General features: G+C 32.2%; 2 protein-coding genes across 2 annotated transcripts; one reads left to right on the top strand and one right to left on the bottom strand.

The window, feature by feature from the left end:
* Positions 1-11017: 11017 nt before the first annotated feature.
* LOC120594085 (olfactory receptor 5T2-like) lies at positions 11018-12040 on the top strand. The gene has a single exon (XM_039852104.1). It carries the CDS (start codon positions 11108-11110, stop codon positions 12038-12040), a length of 933 nt encoding a protein of 310 aa, XP_039708038.1. The 5' UTR covers positions 11018-11107.
* Positions 12041-15099: 3059 nt separating this feature from the next.
* LOC120594099 (olfactory receptor 1052-like) lies at positions 15100-16038 on the bottom strand. Its single transcript, XM_039852116.1, has one exon. The coding sequence runs from the start codon at positions 16036-16038 to the stop codon at positions 15100-15102; it is 939 nt and encodes a 312-aa protein (XP_039708050.1).
* Positions 16039-19701: the final 3663 nt, after the last annotated feature.

Below are 19701 nucleotides of genomic sequence, written 5' to 3'. Positions count from 1 at the left end.
CTAACATGCAAAATAAATTTAAAATTCAGTTATATTCCTCCATGAGAAATAAAAATTACAGTCTCAAAATGGTTTAAACTCCGTGGTTGCTTGATTGGCAATTTTCTCTCCATTTAACAATTTTTTAAAAATTGAAATATAGCCCCTTATTTCTATTACCTTTATTCCATTAGCTTCCATTAAGGAAATTAAGTTCATTCCTAAATTAAAAATCTATTGTCCCTGCTATTACTGAAATTTCCTTATTCCATTTTTAATTCAACTCTGTGTTAATTACTAATATTTATTTCAGTTTTATGTTAAAGTATATGATCCAATTTGAAATTTAAGGTTCTAAATTCTGTCATATTTTTATAGTAATGAAAAACCTTTCCTCTTACCTGAGGAAATGAACTTCTTACTCAATTAAGGTATGCTATATATATTAAGCATTTGAACTCTCATACGAGGTTCTCAAGTGCTTCTTGAAATCCTCAGGGATGCTCGCTCCATGAATAAAACACACCGATTCTCTTCTGGGACAACAAAGTAACAAGATAACTTTAGTGTTTTTGTGTGTTATTTTTTCATATTAAAGAAGAGTTATTCTGAAGCTGTAAACTATATGATGAAAATGATTACATGAATGCACCTTGACCTCTGATATAAAATAATCATTCAGTGGAAAATGAATTGCACTAGAACTGGAAAAGAAATTTAATGATACACAACATAGACCTAGCTCTGATAATAAAATAGCCATGCATCATTGGATTGATAACTGAAATTCCTGAAATCCAGTATCCTCTTCCTGGGAATATAATCTATTTTCTTTTCTCAAATCCTCTAAACATATACATAATGAAATAATCTAAAAGTGTAAGTTATGACAGAATTTACAATAATTTAATAAAGATTACTATACTATATTTAATTTTTAATTTTCTACTCTTCTAAGTGGCATGAGAGATATATTTAAGCTCATTAATAGATGAGATAAGATGAATACATGAATAAGAAGTATTGACATCAGAGATGGGACATTATACTGGTAGCTGTAGCATTCATTGTAATAGAACATTAGAATATTAGACTCTGGCAGAGGTTAAGGTCAAAAATTGAGGTTTATAGAGTCTTTATTATTTTACTGTCCCTATATTCTAATCTATAGACTAGTATGCAGCTGTATACTTAAAGAAGTTCTTTAAAAATTGTGCAAAATCCTCAACAAAATATTAGCAAACTGAATTCAGCAATTCATTAAAAATATTATACACCATAATCAAAATGAATTTATTCCTGGGATGCGAGGTTGGTTTTTAATATCCACAAATCAATTAATGTAATACACCACATTAACAAAACGAAAGATAAAAATCATATGATTATATCAATAGATGAAGAAAAAGTGTTCAACAAAATCTAGCATCCATTTATGATAAAACCTCTCAGCAAAGTGGGAATAGAGGGAATATACCTCAACATAATAAAGGCCATACATGACAAACCTACAGCTAACATCATACTCAATGGGGAAAAGCTAAGAGCAATTTCCTTAAGATCAGGAACAAGACAAGAACGCCCACTTTCACTGCTCCTCTTCAACACTGTATTGAAAGTTTTAGGCACAGCAATAAGACAAGAAAGAGAAATAAAAAGCATCCGAATTAGAAAGGAAGAAGTAAAATTCTTGTTATCTGCCAATGACATGATACTATATACAGAACCCTAAAGATTCTGCCAAAAAACTCTTAGAAGTGAGCAGTGAATTCAATAAATTAGCAGGTTACAAAATAAATATTCAGAAGTTAGTGGCATTTTTTTACATCAATGATGAACTTTCAGAAAGAGAAATTAAGAAAACAATCTATTTACAATTGCATCAAAAACTATAAAATACCTGGGAGTCAAATTAACCAAGAATGTAGAAGACCTGTTTTTAGAAAGTTACAAGTCATTGAAAAAAGAAATTAAAGAAGATACGAATAAATGGAAGCATATATCCTGTTCAAGGGTAAGGAGAATCAACATCAGTAAAATGGCCATACTACCCAAAGCAATTTATAGATTCAATGTAATCCCTATCAAAATGCCAATGACATTTTTCAGAGAGCTAGAACAAACAATCCTAGAATTTATATGCACCCTAACAATCCCTGAATAGCCATGGCAATCTTGAGAAAGAAGAACAAAGTTAGAGGTATCACACTACCTGATATCAACCTATACTACAAGGCTACAGTAATCAAAACGGCATGGTACTGGCATAAAAACAGATGCTTTGATCAATAGAGAATAGAGAAGAGAGAGCCTAGAAATAAATCCACACCTATACGCTCACTTAACATACAACAAAGGAGGTAAGAATATACAATGGATTAAAGACAGTCTGCAATAAATGGTGTTGGGAAAATTGGACAGATACATGCAAAAAAAAAGAAGAAGCTGGACCATCTTTTTACACTGTATACAAGAATAGACTCAAAATAGATTAAAGACTTAAATGTAAGATCCGAAACCATAAAAATTCTAGAAGAAAACATTGGCAGTAAACTCTCTGATATTACTAACAGAAATTTCTTTTCAAATATATCACCTCGAGCAAGGGAAACAAAAGAAAAAATAAACAAATGCGACTACAACAAACTAAAACGTTTTTGTACAGCAAAGGAAACCTTCAACAAAACAAAAGGACAATCAACTGAATAGGAGGAGATATTCGCTAATGATACATCTGATAATGGGGTTAATATCCAAAATTTATAAAGAACTTATACAACTCAACAACAAAAAAACAAACAATCCAATTTAAAAATGGGCAGAAGACCTGAACAGATACTTCTCCAAAGAGGAAATACAGATGGCTAACAGACATATGAAAAGATGCTGAAGGTTGCTAATCATCAGAGAAATGCAAATTAAAACCACAATAAGATATCACCTCACACCTGTCAGAATGGCTGTCATCAATAAATTAAAAAACAACAAGTGTTGGCGAGGATTGGAGAAAAGGGAGCCCTCATACGTTGTTGGAGGGATTGCAAATTGGTACAACCACTATGGAAAACAATATGGAGGTTCCTCAAAAAATTAAAAATGGATATACCTTTTGACTCAGCAATTACATTTCTGGGTATTTATCAAACAAAAAAAAAAACAATAATTCGTAAAGATCTATGCACTCCAATATTCATGGCAGCACAATTTACTATAGCCAAGATATGGAAGCAACCTAAATGCCCATCAACAGATGACTGGATAAAGAAATTATGGTTTTTATATACAATGGAATATTACTCAGCCATTAAAAAAATGAAATCCTAACATTTGCAACAACATGGATGGACCTAGAGGTTATTATGCTGAATGAAATAAGTCAGACAGAGAAACATAGATACCATATGATTTCACCTATATGTGGTATCTAAGGAACAAAAAGAACAAACTAATCTAAAATAGACTCACAAATATAGTAGACAATTTGGTGACGGACAGAGGGGAGAGGTGATGGGAGGTGGGGAGAGGTGATGGGAGGCTGGGAGAATGAGTGAAGGATTAAAGAAGTGGGCACTGTGAGCATGGCACAGGGAATGCAGTTAGGATGAATATGATGGCTAAGTGGAGGGCCAAGAGAGGGAGGGAGCAATTAAGGGGATTATTTTATGAACATTATAGATGTCTAACCATGTACTGTACACTTGAAACTAATTTAAATAAATAAATTTATTTTAAAAATTTCAAGAAAAAATTTGTGAAAAAGAGATAGATAACTAAAACTCTACACCTAGAGTTTCTAAAGGTGGGAAATGTTGGTATGGAATTTGAATTTTAAGAGAAAGAAAAAAGTAAAAAGGAAAGAAGAAGGAAAGGAAGAAAGATACTGATAGGCAGCTTAATTGTTAATAGTCTGTTAACTAAATACCATTGAAATGATCTATATATTCAATGCAACACTACTTCAAATTAAACAAGCATTTTTTTTTTTTTGCGGAAATCGACAAGTTAATTCTTTAATTTTTTTAAAAGGCAAAGGAACTAAGGTAGGCAAAGCAATTTTGAAAAAGTAGAATAATGTAGGGCTCATAATCTGATTTTAAGCTATACCAAAAGGTAAAATAATCAAGAAAGTATGGCATTGGTGAAAAAAGTAGATGTCTACCTCAATGGAACAGAATAGATTCTTTAGCAGTAGAGACAAGCAATGTAGTCAATTGATTTTTGACAAAGTTATTAAGGAAAATCCATGGAAGAAGGATAGTATTTTTTTATGCTATATATTATGATGCCGAATATGTAGAAAAGACTTGCATCACAAAAAAAAAAGACATTGATTGACTCATTTTTGTATCATATATAAAATTGTTATATATAAAAGTTGTCTCAAAATGAATCTTAGATCTTAATATAAAAGCTATTACTATAACATTTCTAGAGAAAAACTATGACAAGTTTTGTGTGGCCATAGATTAGTCACGAATTTTTCTATAAAACACACAACGCATGAACCATAGGAGCAAAAATTTATATATTGTATTTTATCACATTTAAAATTTGCTTTGTCAAAGATACTGTTGAGGGAATGAATAAACCACAGACTTTTACAAAATATATGCTAGACAGTTATTTGATAAAGAACAAGAATCCAAAATATATAAAGAACACTAAAATCTCAAAAATATGAAAAAAGGAAAGATAAACAATAAAAAATGTGTATAAATTTGAACAGACATTTTACTAGAGAAGATACATAGATATTATTTAAGCATATTAAAAAATATTCTACATCATTTGTAATTAAGGAAATATGATTTAAAACCATGTTGTGATCCCTACACTTAGTCATCAGAATGACTAGAATTTTAAAAGCATAATAATAAATGACAGTCCAAAGGGCTTGCAATGATGCAGAGCAACTGGTGTTTTCATCCATTCTGGTAGGAAAGCAAAAGGGTGCAGCAGACCCAACAATCTCACTCTGTGTTATTTACTGTAGGGAGCTAAAGCTCCCAAAATTCAAAAGAGTGCTTGCATAAAAAAGGGAAAAGGCTGGTTCTGTGGAATTCCAGGAAGAAGAAGATTAAGTATAGACAAAGGGAGTGTTGAAGGGAGTGTCAGAAGGGAGTGTCAAAGGAAGTGTTGATTGTACCTTGATCTTCAGGATGTTACTTTAATTATGTTATCTTGGGATACACAAAGGAACTGATTATGTATAAAAAGGAGCATGAGAAATAAACTCGGAGAGACAGTTGTGAGATCTGTTCTTCCTCCTGCACCCTGTCTATCTTCTCTTTTTTCTCAGTCCCCGCTCCCCCATTCAGGTACCTGGTTTGACTTGGTCGGCTGGTTTCCGACAATTTACCTGAGACAAAAAAGACATATGAGGACACAATGACCTGTACAACAATGTTTATAACAGCCCTAGTCATTATATTCTAAAATCAGAAACAGTCCAAATGTCCAGCAACTACTGAATGGATAAATTGACCTGGTGCAACTTTAAGATGGAATACTGTTCAGTAATTAAGAGGAACGAATGCTGATATGTTCAACAATAAGGATGACTCTTAAATACATCTGCTAAGTGAAAGGAATCAAACTCCAAAGGTTGCATATGATGTTATTTCACTTCTGTCACCTTCTGGACCAGGTCAAGTTGTGACAATGGAAAACACATCGGAAGCATCTGTTTGTGTCAGAACTGGTGGGGGGCGGGGGTGTAAAAGGAGCTGACTGACTACAAAATGGTTAAGAGGAGACTTTTTAAGGAGCCAAAAATGTTCTGTGGTTACACAATCACATATGTCTATTAAAATTCCTGCTACTGACACCTATAAATCGTAAATTTTTTTGTATCTTAAAACTCAATGACCCAACTTTTAAAAAACTAACAATTATCTAAATTAATCATTGCTTCAGAATAAAGTTATCTTTACAGGGAAGATAGTTACTCCAAGACAGAATAAGGGAGACTTCTGGGGTGCTCTCGCATTGTTATGATGGTCTTAAAATATTATTGTATGGCCACTTTAGTTCTCAGAGCTAAGCTTGCTTCCAAAGTACTTTCTACCTGCTGTTTCTTATGTCTAAACAGATCTTGCCAGCCTGAGGCATACTGTGCACTTTAGACATTAGATATTGCTGCAACAGTTCTTTCTGAAGTACTTGCCTACGTCTTTCAGAAGCTACCTCTCTGCTGACGCTTTCCTTCCGAGTGTACCTGCCCTACTCGAGTGACATTCTCCTCCGCATTTTTTCAATCCAGGTATAGCCCTATCCTTTTCAAGGAGAGTATGTGTTGCATATTCCTGAGATCCTGAGTGATTTATAACTGTGTATCAGTTTCTCGCGGTCCTTTTTTTAATACTCTGATTGAGCCTGTGTAAGGAGGGGGAGCTTCTGGAAAACTGACGAAAAATAAAAATTTTACTGGATCACCTATCAACGTTAATATTTTTTCTTTTGGTCCTAGGTACATCTGTGCATGAGCTTATTGTTTGTGCATATATCTACTGATTGAATGATTGATAGACTATTTTTATTTAATCTGCGTAAACCATGGATTGGTATTCAGAATTGACAAAATAATATGGCTTGTAGTCCTACAGAGCTTTAAACTTTTAATGTCTCCACCACATTTCTATGGCTTTTGGGGGGCTTTTGTATTATTTGTAATTTATTATTACTAATAATAATCTAATAAGTTAAATATATGCTTTATTCATTTAAACAATAGCACTTTATCATTTAAACAGAGTAAAAGTACAATGAATTTGGTTGGCTATAAATGCATCTGTTAGATTCTGCAAGAGGTATATTGTGGTTTCACCTTATACTTCACCATTTTTATGGATTGCTGCAATATAAAATGACTTATTTTGTCAAGATGAGGACATTGTCCTCAGAGAAGTTAGTGCCAACTCAGTGTCAGAGCTAAGTATAAGTATGTCTCATATAATTTTCTATCTACTCTCAAAACACATGTGTTTTATTCTTAAGGCATTATTTAAAACCAGACAAATAACTTTATTCATTTTATAAATATCGACACATAGTACATTTGTCCAGAACCATTTATTATTTTGTTAATGAGTAAATCATCATGTTGCTATTTTGAAACAGAAGGTAATTGAGCCGTAATTCCCTTCGGGCGTCTCCAAAGGGTTTTAACAAGGTTGAGTAAGTGGATATAGGCAACCTAAACAAACCACATTCATAATGTGCCTAAACATGCATTTGCTGTTCTATAGGTAAGAGAAATTTTCAGATCATTTTTGGAATATTTTAGGAGGCAAGACCTAAAATATCAAGGTCAAATATGCTATGAAATCCCCAGTACTAAACTCTTTAATTGTTGGCTATTGCATCGATGAACTCATCACAATCCGATTTATGCAGTCTGCCAACGAATTGAAAAATAATTCTTCCTCGAATAAAACAAACAAAAAAATTGAAAATATTGGATTTATGTTTGTCAGAGTAATGAGAATGCTCCCAATGGAGTGTGTTTGTATTTTCTTGATGAAAGAAGGCAGACCGACTCAAAATTAAAAAATCAGGAAATTTATCAGTAGAGGGCAAGAAAACATTTGACCTATGCAGCTATCTGGGGGCTTATGTTTCTTTTTTCTTTTTTTTTTCTTTTTATTTTTTAGGCGAGACAACCTTTGGTTGACCTCACAGATGGCAAGGACCTTGTCAGTTTACAATCCCTTATTTTTAAATTTTTTACACCTACAGTTCCTGATCTTCCTAGGTGGTCTCCCATCCAAGTACTAACCAGGCCCAACCAAACTTAGCTTCAGAGATCAGACAGGATCATGCTTGTTCAGGGTAGCATGGCTGCGGACTTGTATTTTCATAAAATGAGGAAAATAATTCTCTTGTTTATTTTTTCTATGTATGTAATTTAGAGCCACTTTAGATTATTACTTATTTCAAAATGTTTCTCTAGCCTTAATGGCTTAATAAATATCCAAAAGCATCAAAGTTAGTGTTTTGTTTATTTCAGTGGGGGTGGTGGGAGGAGGCGGTGAGAGTGGTCAGTTGCAGAATCAAGCCATGGTATGATAAGAGGCAGTAAAAATTGGCTAAAAGTGCATGCACCATGAGGGAGACCCAGTTTTGAATTTTGGCTCTGACACTAATTAGCTATGAGAGCGGCTATAAAGAAAAAATAAATGTGTGTCAATGTCCATTCTTACGGCTTAGTGAGTGACTGCTGTTGGTTCTCCACTCCTTTGCAAACTTAGTATTTCATAATGAGCTCAAGATTTTTGCAGAATTCTGCCCTCTATTAAAATTATATATATATATGTATTTTTTAAATTTAATTTTATTATTAATTGCAAGTATACAATATATTGGTAGACATTTATATAGTTTATGAAACGATCCCCCTGACTGCTCTTTCTCTCCTCTGGCTAGTTATAGTTTTGAAAGTGGGTTTACATTAATTAGAAAATTTGATTCTATATTATTAAATTCTTCAAAAATCATAGTCATTTTCTCTTTATAACTCCGGGTCTTTTCTGTGCGTACTAGTATTGATTCAGTTATGCCATCTAACAGAAATAACAGTTTTAAGAGCAATTAACAGGTATTTAACATCATAATTTTTCATTATTTTATTACCCAAAACAAAATAAGCCCACCGCAATGTGGCATATGGGAGTGTGGTGATCTGTGTGTATGTTTTTGCATTTTTGCTTTTTTCGTGATTATCAACTAATTATACAAGTCACAAAGCTTTGTTTTCTAATCCAGACACTTAAAGAGTACACAGAGGAAAAAACAGAATCATAATATAATTTGTTGGATTTAATTTGATAGAAAACTGTTTAAGTGTATTATGTTAATAATCACAAAGTAAATATAGTACATGTAGATGAAAGATAAAATACCTAATTTAAGACTCTAGTCAACAAAGTTTTTCAGTGATGTAGTTATAACATTAGTGTTGTGGTCCAAAATTTGCTAATTTTTAAAACTAAATATATGCAAAGACAAAAGTTCGATTAAATAGGCACCTTAAATTTATAACAAAATTGACACATTTAAAAGAAATTGCTTTAAATATTTATTATTTTACATATTCATTTAATCTGCCTACCTGCACATTCTTGGGACTGTTTTGTCATATAAATTTCTGCTTTTTGAAAGAGGAGTAAATTTTGCAGGAAAAGCTTAACATCACACATGACTTTTAGTTTTGGAGCTGGGTGAGGAGCACCCAGATTCTAAATATGGTGTAACTTTCCTCGTACTAGGTACATTTGAACTGACAGCAAAAATTGTATTGGGATTGAGCTTTTGCAAGTGACTCCTAATTGCACTAAAACATAAATTTATTTTATCGCATTTATTAAAGTTTGCTTTTCTTTCTATCATTTCTCTTTTGACCTCATCTACATAAATTCCTTCCTTTGTAAGTTCCTTTGATTAATAGGCTTGTCATCCTTCCCCATGGCACTTTTTAAATTAAAGAAAAAAATGTGTTTGGGTCTATGCCAATCAACTTAGTATTTTTTTTAAAAAATGAAATGATATATTTAAAAGTATTTTATTGTGTTAGAGCAGCTCAAAATGTTCAATTAATTAAAATAAGTGGTTCAACTACCCTGTTATTTTCTTGTAACCTCTATTTCCAATACATAGGATTCAAATTCTTCTTTGATGTTTCATACGAATAGATCTTGTTTTCTCTGCCTTGAATTTTTGCAATAATTCTATGAAAATGTTTTCTCTTGATACAATTCTTCTAGGTAATCCTGAGTTCTTCTTTCCCAGAAGATTGTTAGTAATTGATTTCTTCTCCTTCTATCACTATTCTATCTCAAATGACTCTCTCCCTAACTGATAGGATCATGTCGATATATTGAAACTGGAGTTTGACTCGCATTATGAATTTAAATAATGTACAGAATATTGTTTGCAGCAGATTGTGTGTTGTGCCATTAAGACTGATTCAGATTTTCTATGGATGGATATATAAAATATTAAATAAATAACAAATTAAATATATCCTCAAACTAGTGTTAAAGGATGGGCTAATTGTGGAAATTTAAATTCAAGTTCAGGTAACAGTTTTATTCCCAATTTGATTAACCATGGGGCTATGCAGGGAAAAATATTTTCTCTAACTACTGAATTTTTTTTTTTACTTTTAAACATTAAATTTTATGTCTAGGTGCAATGATTGTTTATTTTGCCTCTGTTGTTATAGTTTTAACTACTGATCTAAATGAAGTTACTTAATTATTACTTTTAAATAATAGTGAACTAATTATGACTTCATTGAATACAAAATCAGCAATATATAATCAAGTATAATACTGTGAAAGAAAAATTGTATTTATTTTTTCTTATTTTCCTATTTTCACCACAGAATTTTGAGAGTAGAAAAACATAGATTATCAAGAATTTAGATTTCCAAAAGCAGTGGACATTACCAAATATTTACCCAAAAAGAACAATATAATGCTAAGTATTTTTTTAAAAAATTGAACAAAATATAAATTATAAAATTTTACATTTGATTATGATCCATTTTCTTCAAAAAAATCTTGAGTTATTCTCAGAATACCTAAATGGAGCTGGAAAATTTTAGAGAGATTAATTCATAAAATATTACAATTCATTAGGTTTTTAATATGTCAAACAAACAATTAAATACATTTGACATTTAAAGTTATTTTAAAGATTTAATTTTATTTATCTTGGTCTTTAATATTCATTTTATTGCTCAGAGAGAGATAAAAATTAATGCCACTATTGTATAAGAATTATTGTTAGCTGTTCACTTGTGTTTTAATGTGATTCAATAGAAAAACAGATCATAAAGTTCAGTGGTAAATTAACCATTTGATTTGATGGTTTTGTTAATGACATTAGTTGAGCCAGTACTTTAAAACCGAAACCTTCCATCTGATTCTACAGTAAATGGCATCAACCTTTGATCCCTTGTCTTGTCACTGACTCCAGAACCGCTGCTGGGAAATTATTCATCGACGAGAATTAATTATGAAGACATAGTTCACTTTCCCTGAGCCACAATATTGCTCATTTTTGTCAAAGCAATATGAATTATAATTTTATTAATCTCCTCAAGTTTGTCCCATGAGGTATCAACATGCCGAATGTCACGGAAGTTACAATGTTTATGCTGAAAGGTTTCACAGACAATCCTGAACTGCAGATCATCTTATTCTTCCTGTTTCTAGCAATTTACCTCTTTACTCTGATAGGAAATTTAGGACTGATTGTATTGGTCATGGTGGATCCCCGACTTCACAATCCCATGTACTATTTTCTGAGTGTGCTATCATCCGTGGATGCCTGTTTTTCCTCCATAATTACCCCAAATATGTTGGTAGATTTTATGTCAAAGAGTAAAGTTATTTCACTTTTTGGATGTGCAACACAGATGTTTCTTGCTGTTACTTTTGGGACCACGGAATGCTTTCTCCTGGCCGTAATGGCATATGATCGCTATGTAGCAATCTACAACCCTCTCCAGTACTCAGTTAGCATGTCACCCAGAGTCTATGTGCCACTCATTATTGCCTCCTATGTCGGTGGCATTCTGCATGCTTCTTTACACACGGTGGCCACATTTAGCCTATCCTTCTGTGCATCCAATGAAATTAGACATGTCTTTTGTGACATCCCTCCTCTCCTTGCTATTTCCTGTTCCGACACTCACATGAACCAGCTTCTACTCTTCTGCTTTGTGAGCTCTATTGAGATAGTCACTATCCTGATCGTCCTGATCTCCTATGGTTTCATCCTGTTGGCCATTCTGAGGATACACTCTGCTGAGGGGAGACGGAAGGTCTTTTCTACATGTGGCTCTCACCTAATTGGAGTGTCAGTTTATCATGGAACCATCCTCTTCATGTATGTGAGACCAAGTTCCAGCTACGCTTTGGACCATGATATGATAGTTTCGATATTTTATAGCATTGTGATTCCCATGCTGAATCCCGTCATCTACAGTCTGAGGAACAAAGATGTAAAAGAGGCCATGAAAAGAGTGTTTGGCAAAAATGCGTGTATTGATTAAGTATATTTTTCACAGTAACTATTGAATTTAAATAAATTAAGAATAATGTCCATTGTCCACATATCAAGAAGTTATAATAAAAATGTGTTTAGTTTATTAGTGTCTTTCTATTCTTCTTAGACATTCTTATATCAAGATCCTAGCAATATCTCCACCTGTGAACTGTCATTCATTTACTTCTAATTTAACTCATCCTCAGACACAGACATATACATATACACATATACTCCTTATTTAATTCATCCTCAGACACACACATATACATATACACATATATGGTTATACTGATTTTATTAGTTTGACTGCGATAAAAAGTACCACAGACTGGTGGCTTAAACAACAGAAATTTATTTCTCCGTGTTCTGTAATCTAGAGGTCTGAGATCAAGGTGCTGGCAGGGTTGATTTCTTCTGGAGCCTTTCTCCTTGGCTTATAGATGACAGTCTTCTTCCTGTGTCTTCACGTGCCTTTGTTCTCTGAATGTCTGTTTCTCAATATCCTTTTAGAAAGACATTGGTCATATTGGATTAGGGTCTATCCTAATGACCTCATTTTAAATTAATTACCTTTACAAAGATCTATCTCTAAATACAGTTACATTCTGAGGTACAAGATTAGGATTTCAACATATGAATATTAGTACATATTATATGTATATTTATATTCACATAGTCACATATCCATGTAATCTTTTCTTTAAAATTTTATTGCATAACAGTCAGAAAATGTGACTCCTTTAAGTTAAATTTTGTAAATTTATTAAAATCTCTGGATTAATTTTAATCAACTAGTATAAATGACTCATAAATGCTGAAAGAGAAAGATTCAAAAGTTGATATGAAAGTCTAATCTTATCAAGTATAGTATTTACAGATTATAAATTCTCTGTAGAGGGAAACAGAAAAAAATACAAAAAAATGAGTGATACAACATGTTAAAAGGTGAAGAGTACTATTGAAAAAGAAAGAGAATATAAACCATTGTAGGAATGGGGGGTGCTGGAGTTCTTGATCCATAGTGTCCTTGTCTGCAAAGTTACAATAGTAGTAACCCGTGTCATGTGTTTGTAAAAACGTAATTAAATTCTATATATTTAAAACATCTTGGATGTTTTATTGATGACATAATAGGTATTCAATCAATAATTATTTTATGTCCTTAATATAAGTGATATAGTAATCTATTATATCTATACAAACACATTTATTAAACTATTAGCATCCTCATTGGGCAATTGCATTAATCATGATTTTTCTTTGTTTATTTTTTTAAAAAAGGAATACAGAATACACATCAATTTATTTCCTTTAGATAAATAATTGAAGTAGATGTGGGGGCCAAAACTATAACTTTCTTCTACATATTAGCATCAGGCATTCTAGAGTGGTCTGGTAAGCTTTTATTTTTATAAACACTGTCTCTGATCATCAGTTTTATCATCTTCTTAAGTTCCTTATTTAATAGAGCTTGATAAGTCAAAGATTATCTTACTAGGTATTTACTTCATTAATATGCATGAAGAACACTTTCTCATATTTTTTTATTATTTATATACTCATCACTTTAAATATTATAGAAAACCTGATTCCAATAAGTAGCTGAGTTTTTTGTACTATACTAGATGAAAAAAACTAATTTATTTATTTATATACTTATTTATCTATTTACTCACTCTTTATTATCAAATATGCTACTACATGATAGGCAAGAAAACAATCATTTGAAGTAATTAATGACCAATTATTAAACAAATGAGTATTGAGCACCTACTATGTGATAATCACTTTCCCACTTATCCTGGAACTATAAATTTAAATAAGATGCAGCCTTTCCTTACAGGAATAAACAGCCCAGAAGAGGAGTTAGAAGCGAAAACAAAAATTCACAATTCATTTTTATACTGCAATGTCTAATGATAGAGCATTGCAGGAAGAAATTCACTTTTCTCAAAAAAATTATCAAGAAAATCTTGAGAGGAGGAAATTCTTATTCTTGGTCCTGGGATAGCATATATAGCAAAATCTTGATACAATGAGTTGAAATGTGTTTTCAGATAGCTTCTAACTAGTCAGAATATTGTTAAAGATACATTTCTTTGATTTTCAAATGCATTTAGCTCAAAACTTTAAAATTCTTACAACTGTACTTCTTCAGTACAAATCTAATCCCTTCTTTCCCTCCTTTAATGATATTCTTCAATAATGAGGCAAATATTATATGTGCTCCAACACTTTCAATTTCATATTTCTCAACATAATAGGCTTGTATTATCCTTTTTGCTGTCCCTCGCTTAAAATTTTAAATAAATTGTAACAGTTAAATATGTAATAGTCGTAGTTACAGATATTTAGTATTGTTTGACCACTGTGAATTAGAGTAGAATCTAACATCATAATACCTTAATCTTATCATACAAACTGTGTATAAGTACATATATAGATATAGAGACAGATGCAGATACAGATTATTATCAGCATTGCACTGCTAACAGAGGCTTTTAATAGCAATAAAATCAATCTCATATCTTCAGGCTGATTATGGAGACTGAATTCACCCACATGACATAACATGAGATTAAATAACTGGTTTAGTTGAAAAAGCAAAAGTCTTATCAGAAACAAGGAGACCACAAAGTACAGAAGGAGAAGAAACAAATATGGTTCTTTAGTTATTGTTGGAGAACTATCTTTGTGTACAAATAAGGTCTTGCTAGATCTAAGAAGTTAATTTTTGTTATCTCTTTATATTGCAGCCTAAAACTATTGAGAAAATTCACCGTACCAATTTACAGCTTGAGTAAGAAATATTTGAAGACATTTGGATTCCTCCTGGTTTTATAGTATATCCAAATAATACCTTTATCTTTAATTTTATACTTCAGAATGCCTTTCATTTTTGCTTGATTTAATATGCTTCTGTTTTCTTGATTTTTGTCCAATGACCATGTTTTGAAATCCTTAAAAATACCATCCTTTTTCTCTCCAACGAGACCCATAGATATTTAACAATGTACTTGCCTGTAGCATCAATAAATATTTCTTAAATGTTTCTACTCATGGTCACTCAGCAAATATTTTTCTCATAATAATTCTTTTCATTGCTTCTTTGGCCTCTGTGTTTTTCACACTGTATATCAGAAGGTTTAGTATTGGCAGCAAAAGGGTATAAAACATGGATAGGATTTTGGCTCTGTCCTGTTGGTAGCTAGAGCTGGTTCCCAGATACATAAATATCACCATTCCATAGAAGAGAGTCACCACCGTCAGGTGGGAAGCACATGTAGAAAAGGCTTTGTACCTGCCCCTCGTAGAGTGTATCTTCAGAACAGTGAGAAGGATCCTCAGATAAGAACTAACTACTATCAGAAAGGTAGTCACTGATGTCATTCCAGAGAGGACAATAAACAGAATCTCACTGTATCGGGTGTCAGAACACGAAAGTTGAAAGAGCAATGGAATATCACAGAAATAATGGTTAATGACGTTGGGGCCACAGAAGGACAGACTGAGCAAGTCACTCAGGTGAATGAGTGAGTTAGCACAACCTAGTAGGTAGGAAGCGGTCACCAGGTGGATGCACAACGTGGGGGTCATGAGACCTTTGTAGTGAAGTGGGTAGCAGATGGCAACATACCGATCATACGCCATTGCGGCCAGGAGAAAGCATTCGGTGGTTAGGAACATGCTGACAAAGGAATACTGAAGGAGGCAACCGTGATAGGAGATGACCTTCTGTCCTGCTATGTAGTTCACTAACATTTTGGGAATAAAGACTGAGGAATAGCAGAAATCCAAGAAAGCCAACTGGCAAAGGAAAAAGTACTTGGGAGAATGAAGCTGGGCACTAGCCAGAATTATCGTGATAACCCAGATGTTGCCCACCACAGTAATGAGATAGATCAAGAGAAACAGCACAAAAAGGACAGTATTCAGTTCAGGGTTGTCAGTCAACCCCAGGAGGACGAATTCAGTTATCACACTGACATTTCTGTCAGCCATTTACGTAGTTGCCCCTAAGAACAATCTGTAGGGAGAAAGAGGGAAAAGAAAATAACCAAACTGTATACTTGAATATATAAGTTCAATCTACCAGCATCTTTAGAAAACTTTATAGTTTTCATTATTATTAATCATGATCATGATCATGATGATCATCATCATCCAGTTGAATTCAATTATTGCAAGTATGAAACGTTATCTGTCACAAAACTTGAATTGAATCAAAGTCTCACCAGGGGATATAAACTGGCATTATGCACTGTATAAAAATCCCAGAGAAATTAACATCCCCTAGGATAGCCCTAAAAGAATTTGGGGCTTGGAACCTGGGTAACAGTATATTCAGGATTCCAGAACAGAAGGCAAGGATCTCATATTTAAGAAAGAACATCCCAAAACAAAGAACAAATGGTTACTATTTAATAGGTAATTTTTGACACATCTAGTAAAATTATTCTTTATGATATCTTTTTAATTTAGACAAGCAGTACATATGATAAATATGTTTAAAAATAAAAACAATAAATAAATAATACATATGTTTGTTTATATTTATATATGTGTGTCTGTGTTATATAAATATATATTTCTGTGTATATATGTACCCAATAATATCTAATAAAATTTATAGATTATCCATGAAAATTAAAAATGGAAATCAGGGGTGTCTAGAATAAAGAGTGAAAAAAATCGAACATTTCGTCTCATAACATTTATTTGTTAAAACTCACTCGTTCCAAGAAGTCATTCTTTGCTACTCCAGCAGATATGTATCATTTCATCCTCTGATTTTCTATAGTATTTATTATCCAATAGTTTGGATTTGTCCGTCTCAGATTTTTTCATTAAGATTTAATTTGAAAGCTTTTTCACTATGTTTTTATTCCTTGAGTCAAAAAGTCTTTTGGCACATCTGATCACACGTGGATCTGCCTCTTTACCCAGGAAAAGTCAGATCATTAAAATAATTTTATTTAGGCCTTATTATATAAACTAAAATTTATGAAAATTAAGCTTCTGCTATCTAATACATTTGGAAAGTACTTGGTGAAATAATTTTAAGGAAAGCTTTCTTTACTGCAGGTCTTATAGGAAAACACAATGTGCTACTATGCTTCAGGAATTTCCAGTAAGAAAGAAATAATATACAGCATGTTTGATAATTGAATATATTTTCACTGAACATTTATCAATGTGGCAAACTACATCTCATGCTTCGGGAACAAGTTGCCTGATATTGAATAAAAAATGAAAAAGACATGGGCTGAGATGTCTACTTTACTACCGGTCTGATATAAGTTATTCAATAACAATTCAAATAATATAAACTGTGCTACATCAGAGCTTTGATTATGTCCATTTTACTGAAATACTAGAGTTTGAAAAGAATGACTAGTTACTTTTTAACACATTAAGTTGTTATTTTATGTCTGTCAGTTTCCTATCCTTAGTTTTATCTATAAACCTTCCTCAAGTAGTCATGAGAAATAAATAGGAAAACATCTAAAAATTACCTGCCATCCATATGTACTCTCTGTGTTTGCTGTAATTTCCAAGTAAAAAAATAAAGAAAATAGAATCTGAACGATCTGTTCACATGCTGGACAAATGGCTTTTGACTAAAATGGTTTTTTTTTTAAAATTATTTTTTGTTAAGTTTTATATAGTTAAGCTTTGCCTTGATTGAATGTTTTTAAACAAGACAATTTGTTACTTTGACTATGAGTTTCTTCTTATTTCACTGATTCCATAAATTTGTTTCTTTAATTTTAGTAAAAACAATTTTCTTTAATTTTGATCAATAGTAATTAAATATGGTTAAGTTGTTTCTTTAATTTTAATAAATAGTAATTTTTATCTGGACTATCTTTTACATGGTATGTTTCTTTTTACTGCAAAGCCAATTATACACAGTACATTAATCTCTGAGTACAAAAATTAACTCTGGGAACAGGGCCAAATAAAATGCTGCTCTTTTCTTCAGATTTAACAAATTCAAGTTTGTAATAATCAATCTGAGATTTTAAATAATTTCTTTAAGTAAATTCCTTCTTGCAGTTTACAGAATTATATGCACATAATTATGTGAAGCTTTAAATATAGTGACCTGAGGAAATATGGACTATACCCACTAATTATTTTAAGAGAGCCAATTGACTTGAATGTTCTAATTCTATATTATTTATGTCAATAATTGGAATGGATTTGAAGTAGATTATTTTTCTTCAAGTTCTATTCACAGCATGTATTGAGAGCTGCTGTTTTTGGAAACCAACTGAAAAAGGCATTTATAATTTCTTTGTTGGAAAACATAAATAACACTTACCTGTGCTGAGAGGAGGTTGAGCTCTTTCTCTTAATTTCCTAACTTGGTTTATATTTGGCTCAGGTCCTTCAGAGCATGGAATTCCCAGAGATTCTGTGAACACTAGGTCTCATTCAAACAGCTAAATAGAGCCTGGGGAAAAGTAAGGCCATAGTGCTAAATTCTAAATTGTAGCAATTCATGTATTTGAACTTTTCTCAGTTTTATTTACACAATTTAATTATATATACATATCATCCATAATATATAATTTCTTTTAGTTTTAAAGAGTGCTAAGTTCCATTTGTTAATGACCATGTGCTTTTATAAATACATTATTATTGGTAGTAATTATGGAAAATATGTACATATTTCAATGTGAGACAATCCAAAAGAAATGGAAGCAATTACTAAGTAGAATCCAGATGTGTGTGCGTGTGTGTGTGTGTGTGTTTTCATCAACTAGATTGCCTTTTAACATTAGGGGTGACTTTGCCAATTATGACACAAAGATAAATATCATGTTCGACATTTTTTACATTGTATCGGCTGAACATAAAAGTAATTATTAGAAACATTAGGTAGGCTGATACTTGGAGGATAGAATGAAAAATATAACAAGAGGTAAATACAGGTAAAACGGTAGGCTCGATTTTAAAAAGGGGCGAGGCAAATAACAATTAATAAGTTGCTAACACAGATCATATTCAACCAAATCAACACATACAAATGCCCAAGAACGAGGTGGTAAAATTTGCAGTGATTTTTTAAATGAAGCGGTAGTGAAAACAGACTAGCACACACGGAATATTATAATTAGTTTTATTAACAAGAGTATTTCTCTTCTTTGGCAACCAAATGTTAAGAAAAATCTTAGTTAGAATGTTTTCTATTTCTTAAATAACTAATATGTCCCAGGCATTGCACAGCTATTATCTTTAACCATTATGTGATTTTGTTTAAATATTCTCATTCACATGATTCATGTTATAGGTGGCTGAGTATAATTAATGAAATTCTCCAAATTCGCACTTTAGAAAGTGGTAGAACAATAACTTTAATACAATGATTGTCTTATGTTAAAATTTGTGCTCCTACTACTATTTATTCTATGCAACTTTTCAATATTGACGAAGCGAGGAGTGAAGTTAATAATGATGGAATTTGAAACCAGATTGCATGAAGAGCAGTGAGAAAATATAGGAAATATCCGGTGTGAGAAAAATTAGACTCAGGATGGCATCCCAGCAAAAACCGAATATCCGAGGAACCTAAGAATGAAGAGTGAGGATATATTAATTCTAAGACTTCATAAGACGGTTAAGACTAATCGATGTAAGCTCTAAGGAGAGACATAT

The sequence above is a fragment of the Pteropus medius genome, unplaced genomic scaffold, assembly GCF_902729225.1.
Source record: "Pteropus medius unplaced genomic scaffold, Ma_sr-lr_union100, whole genome shotgun sequence".
Lineage (NCBI taxonomy): Eukaryota > Metazoa > Chordata > Mammalia > Chiroptera > Pteropodidae > Pteropus > Pteropus medius.
This window is presented reverse-complemented; position numbering and strand designations above follow the sequence as displayed.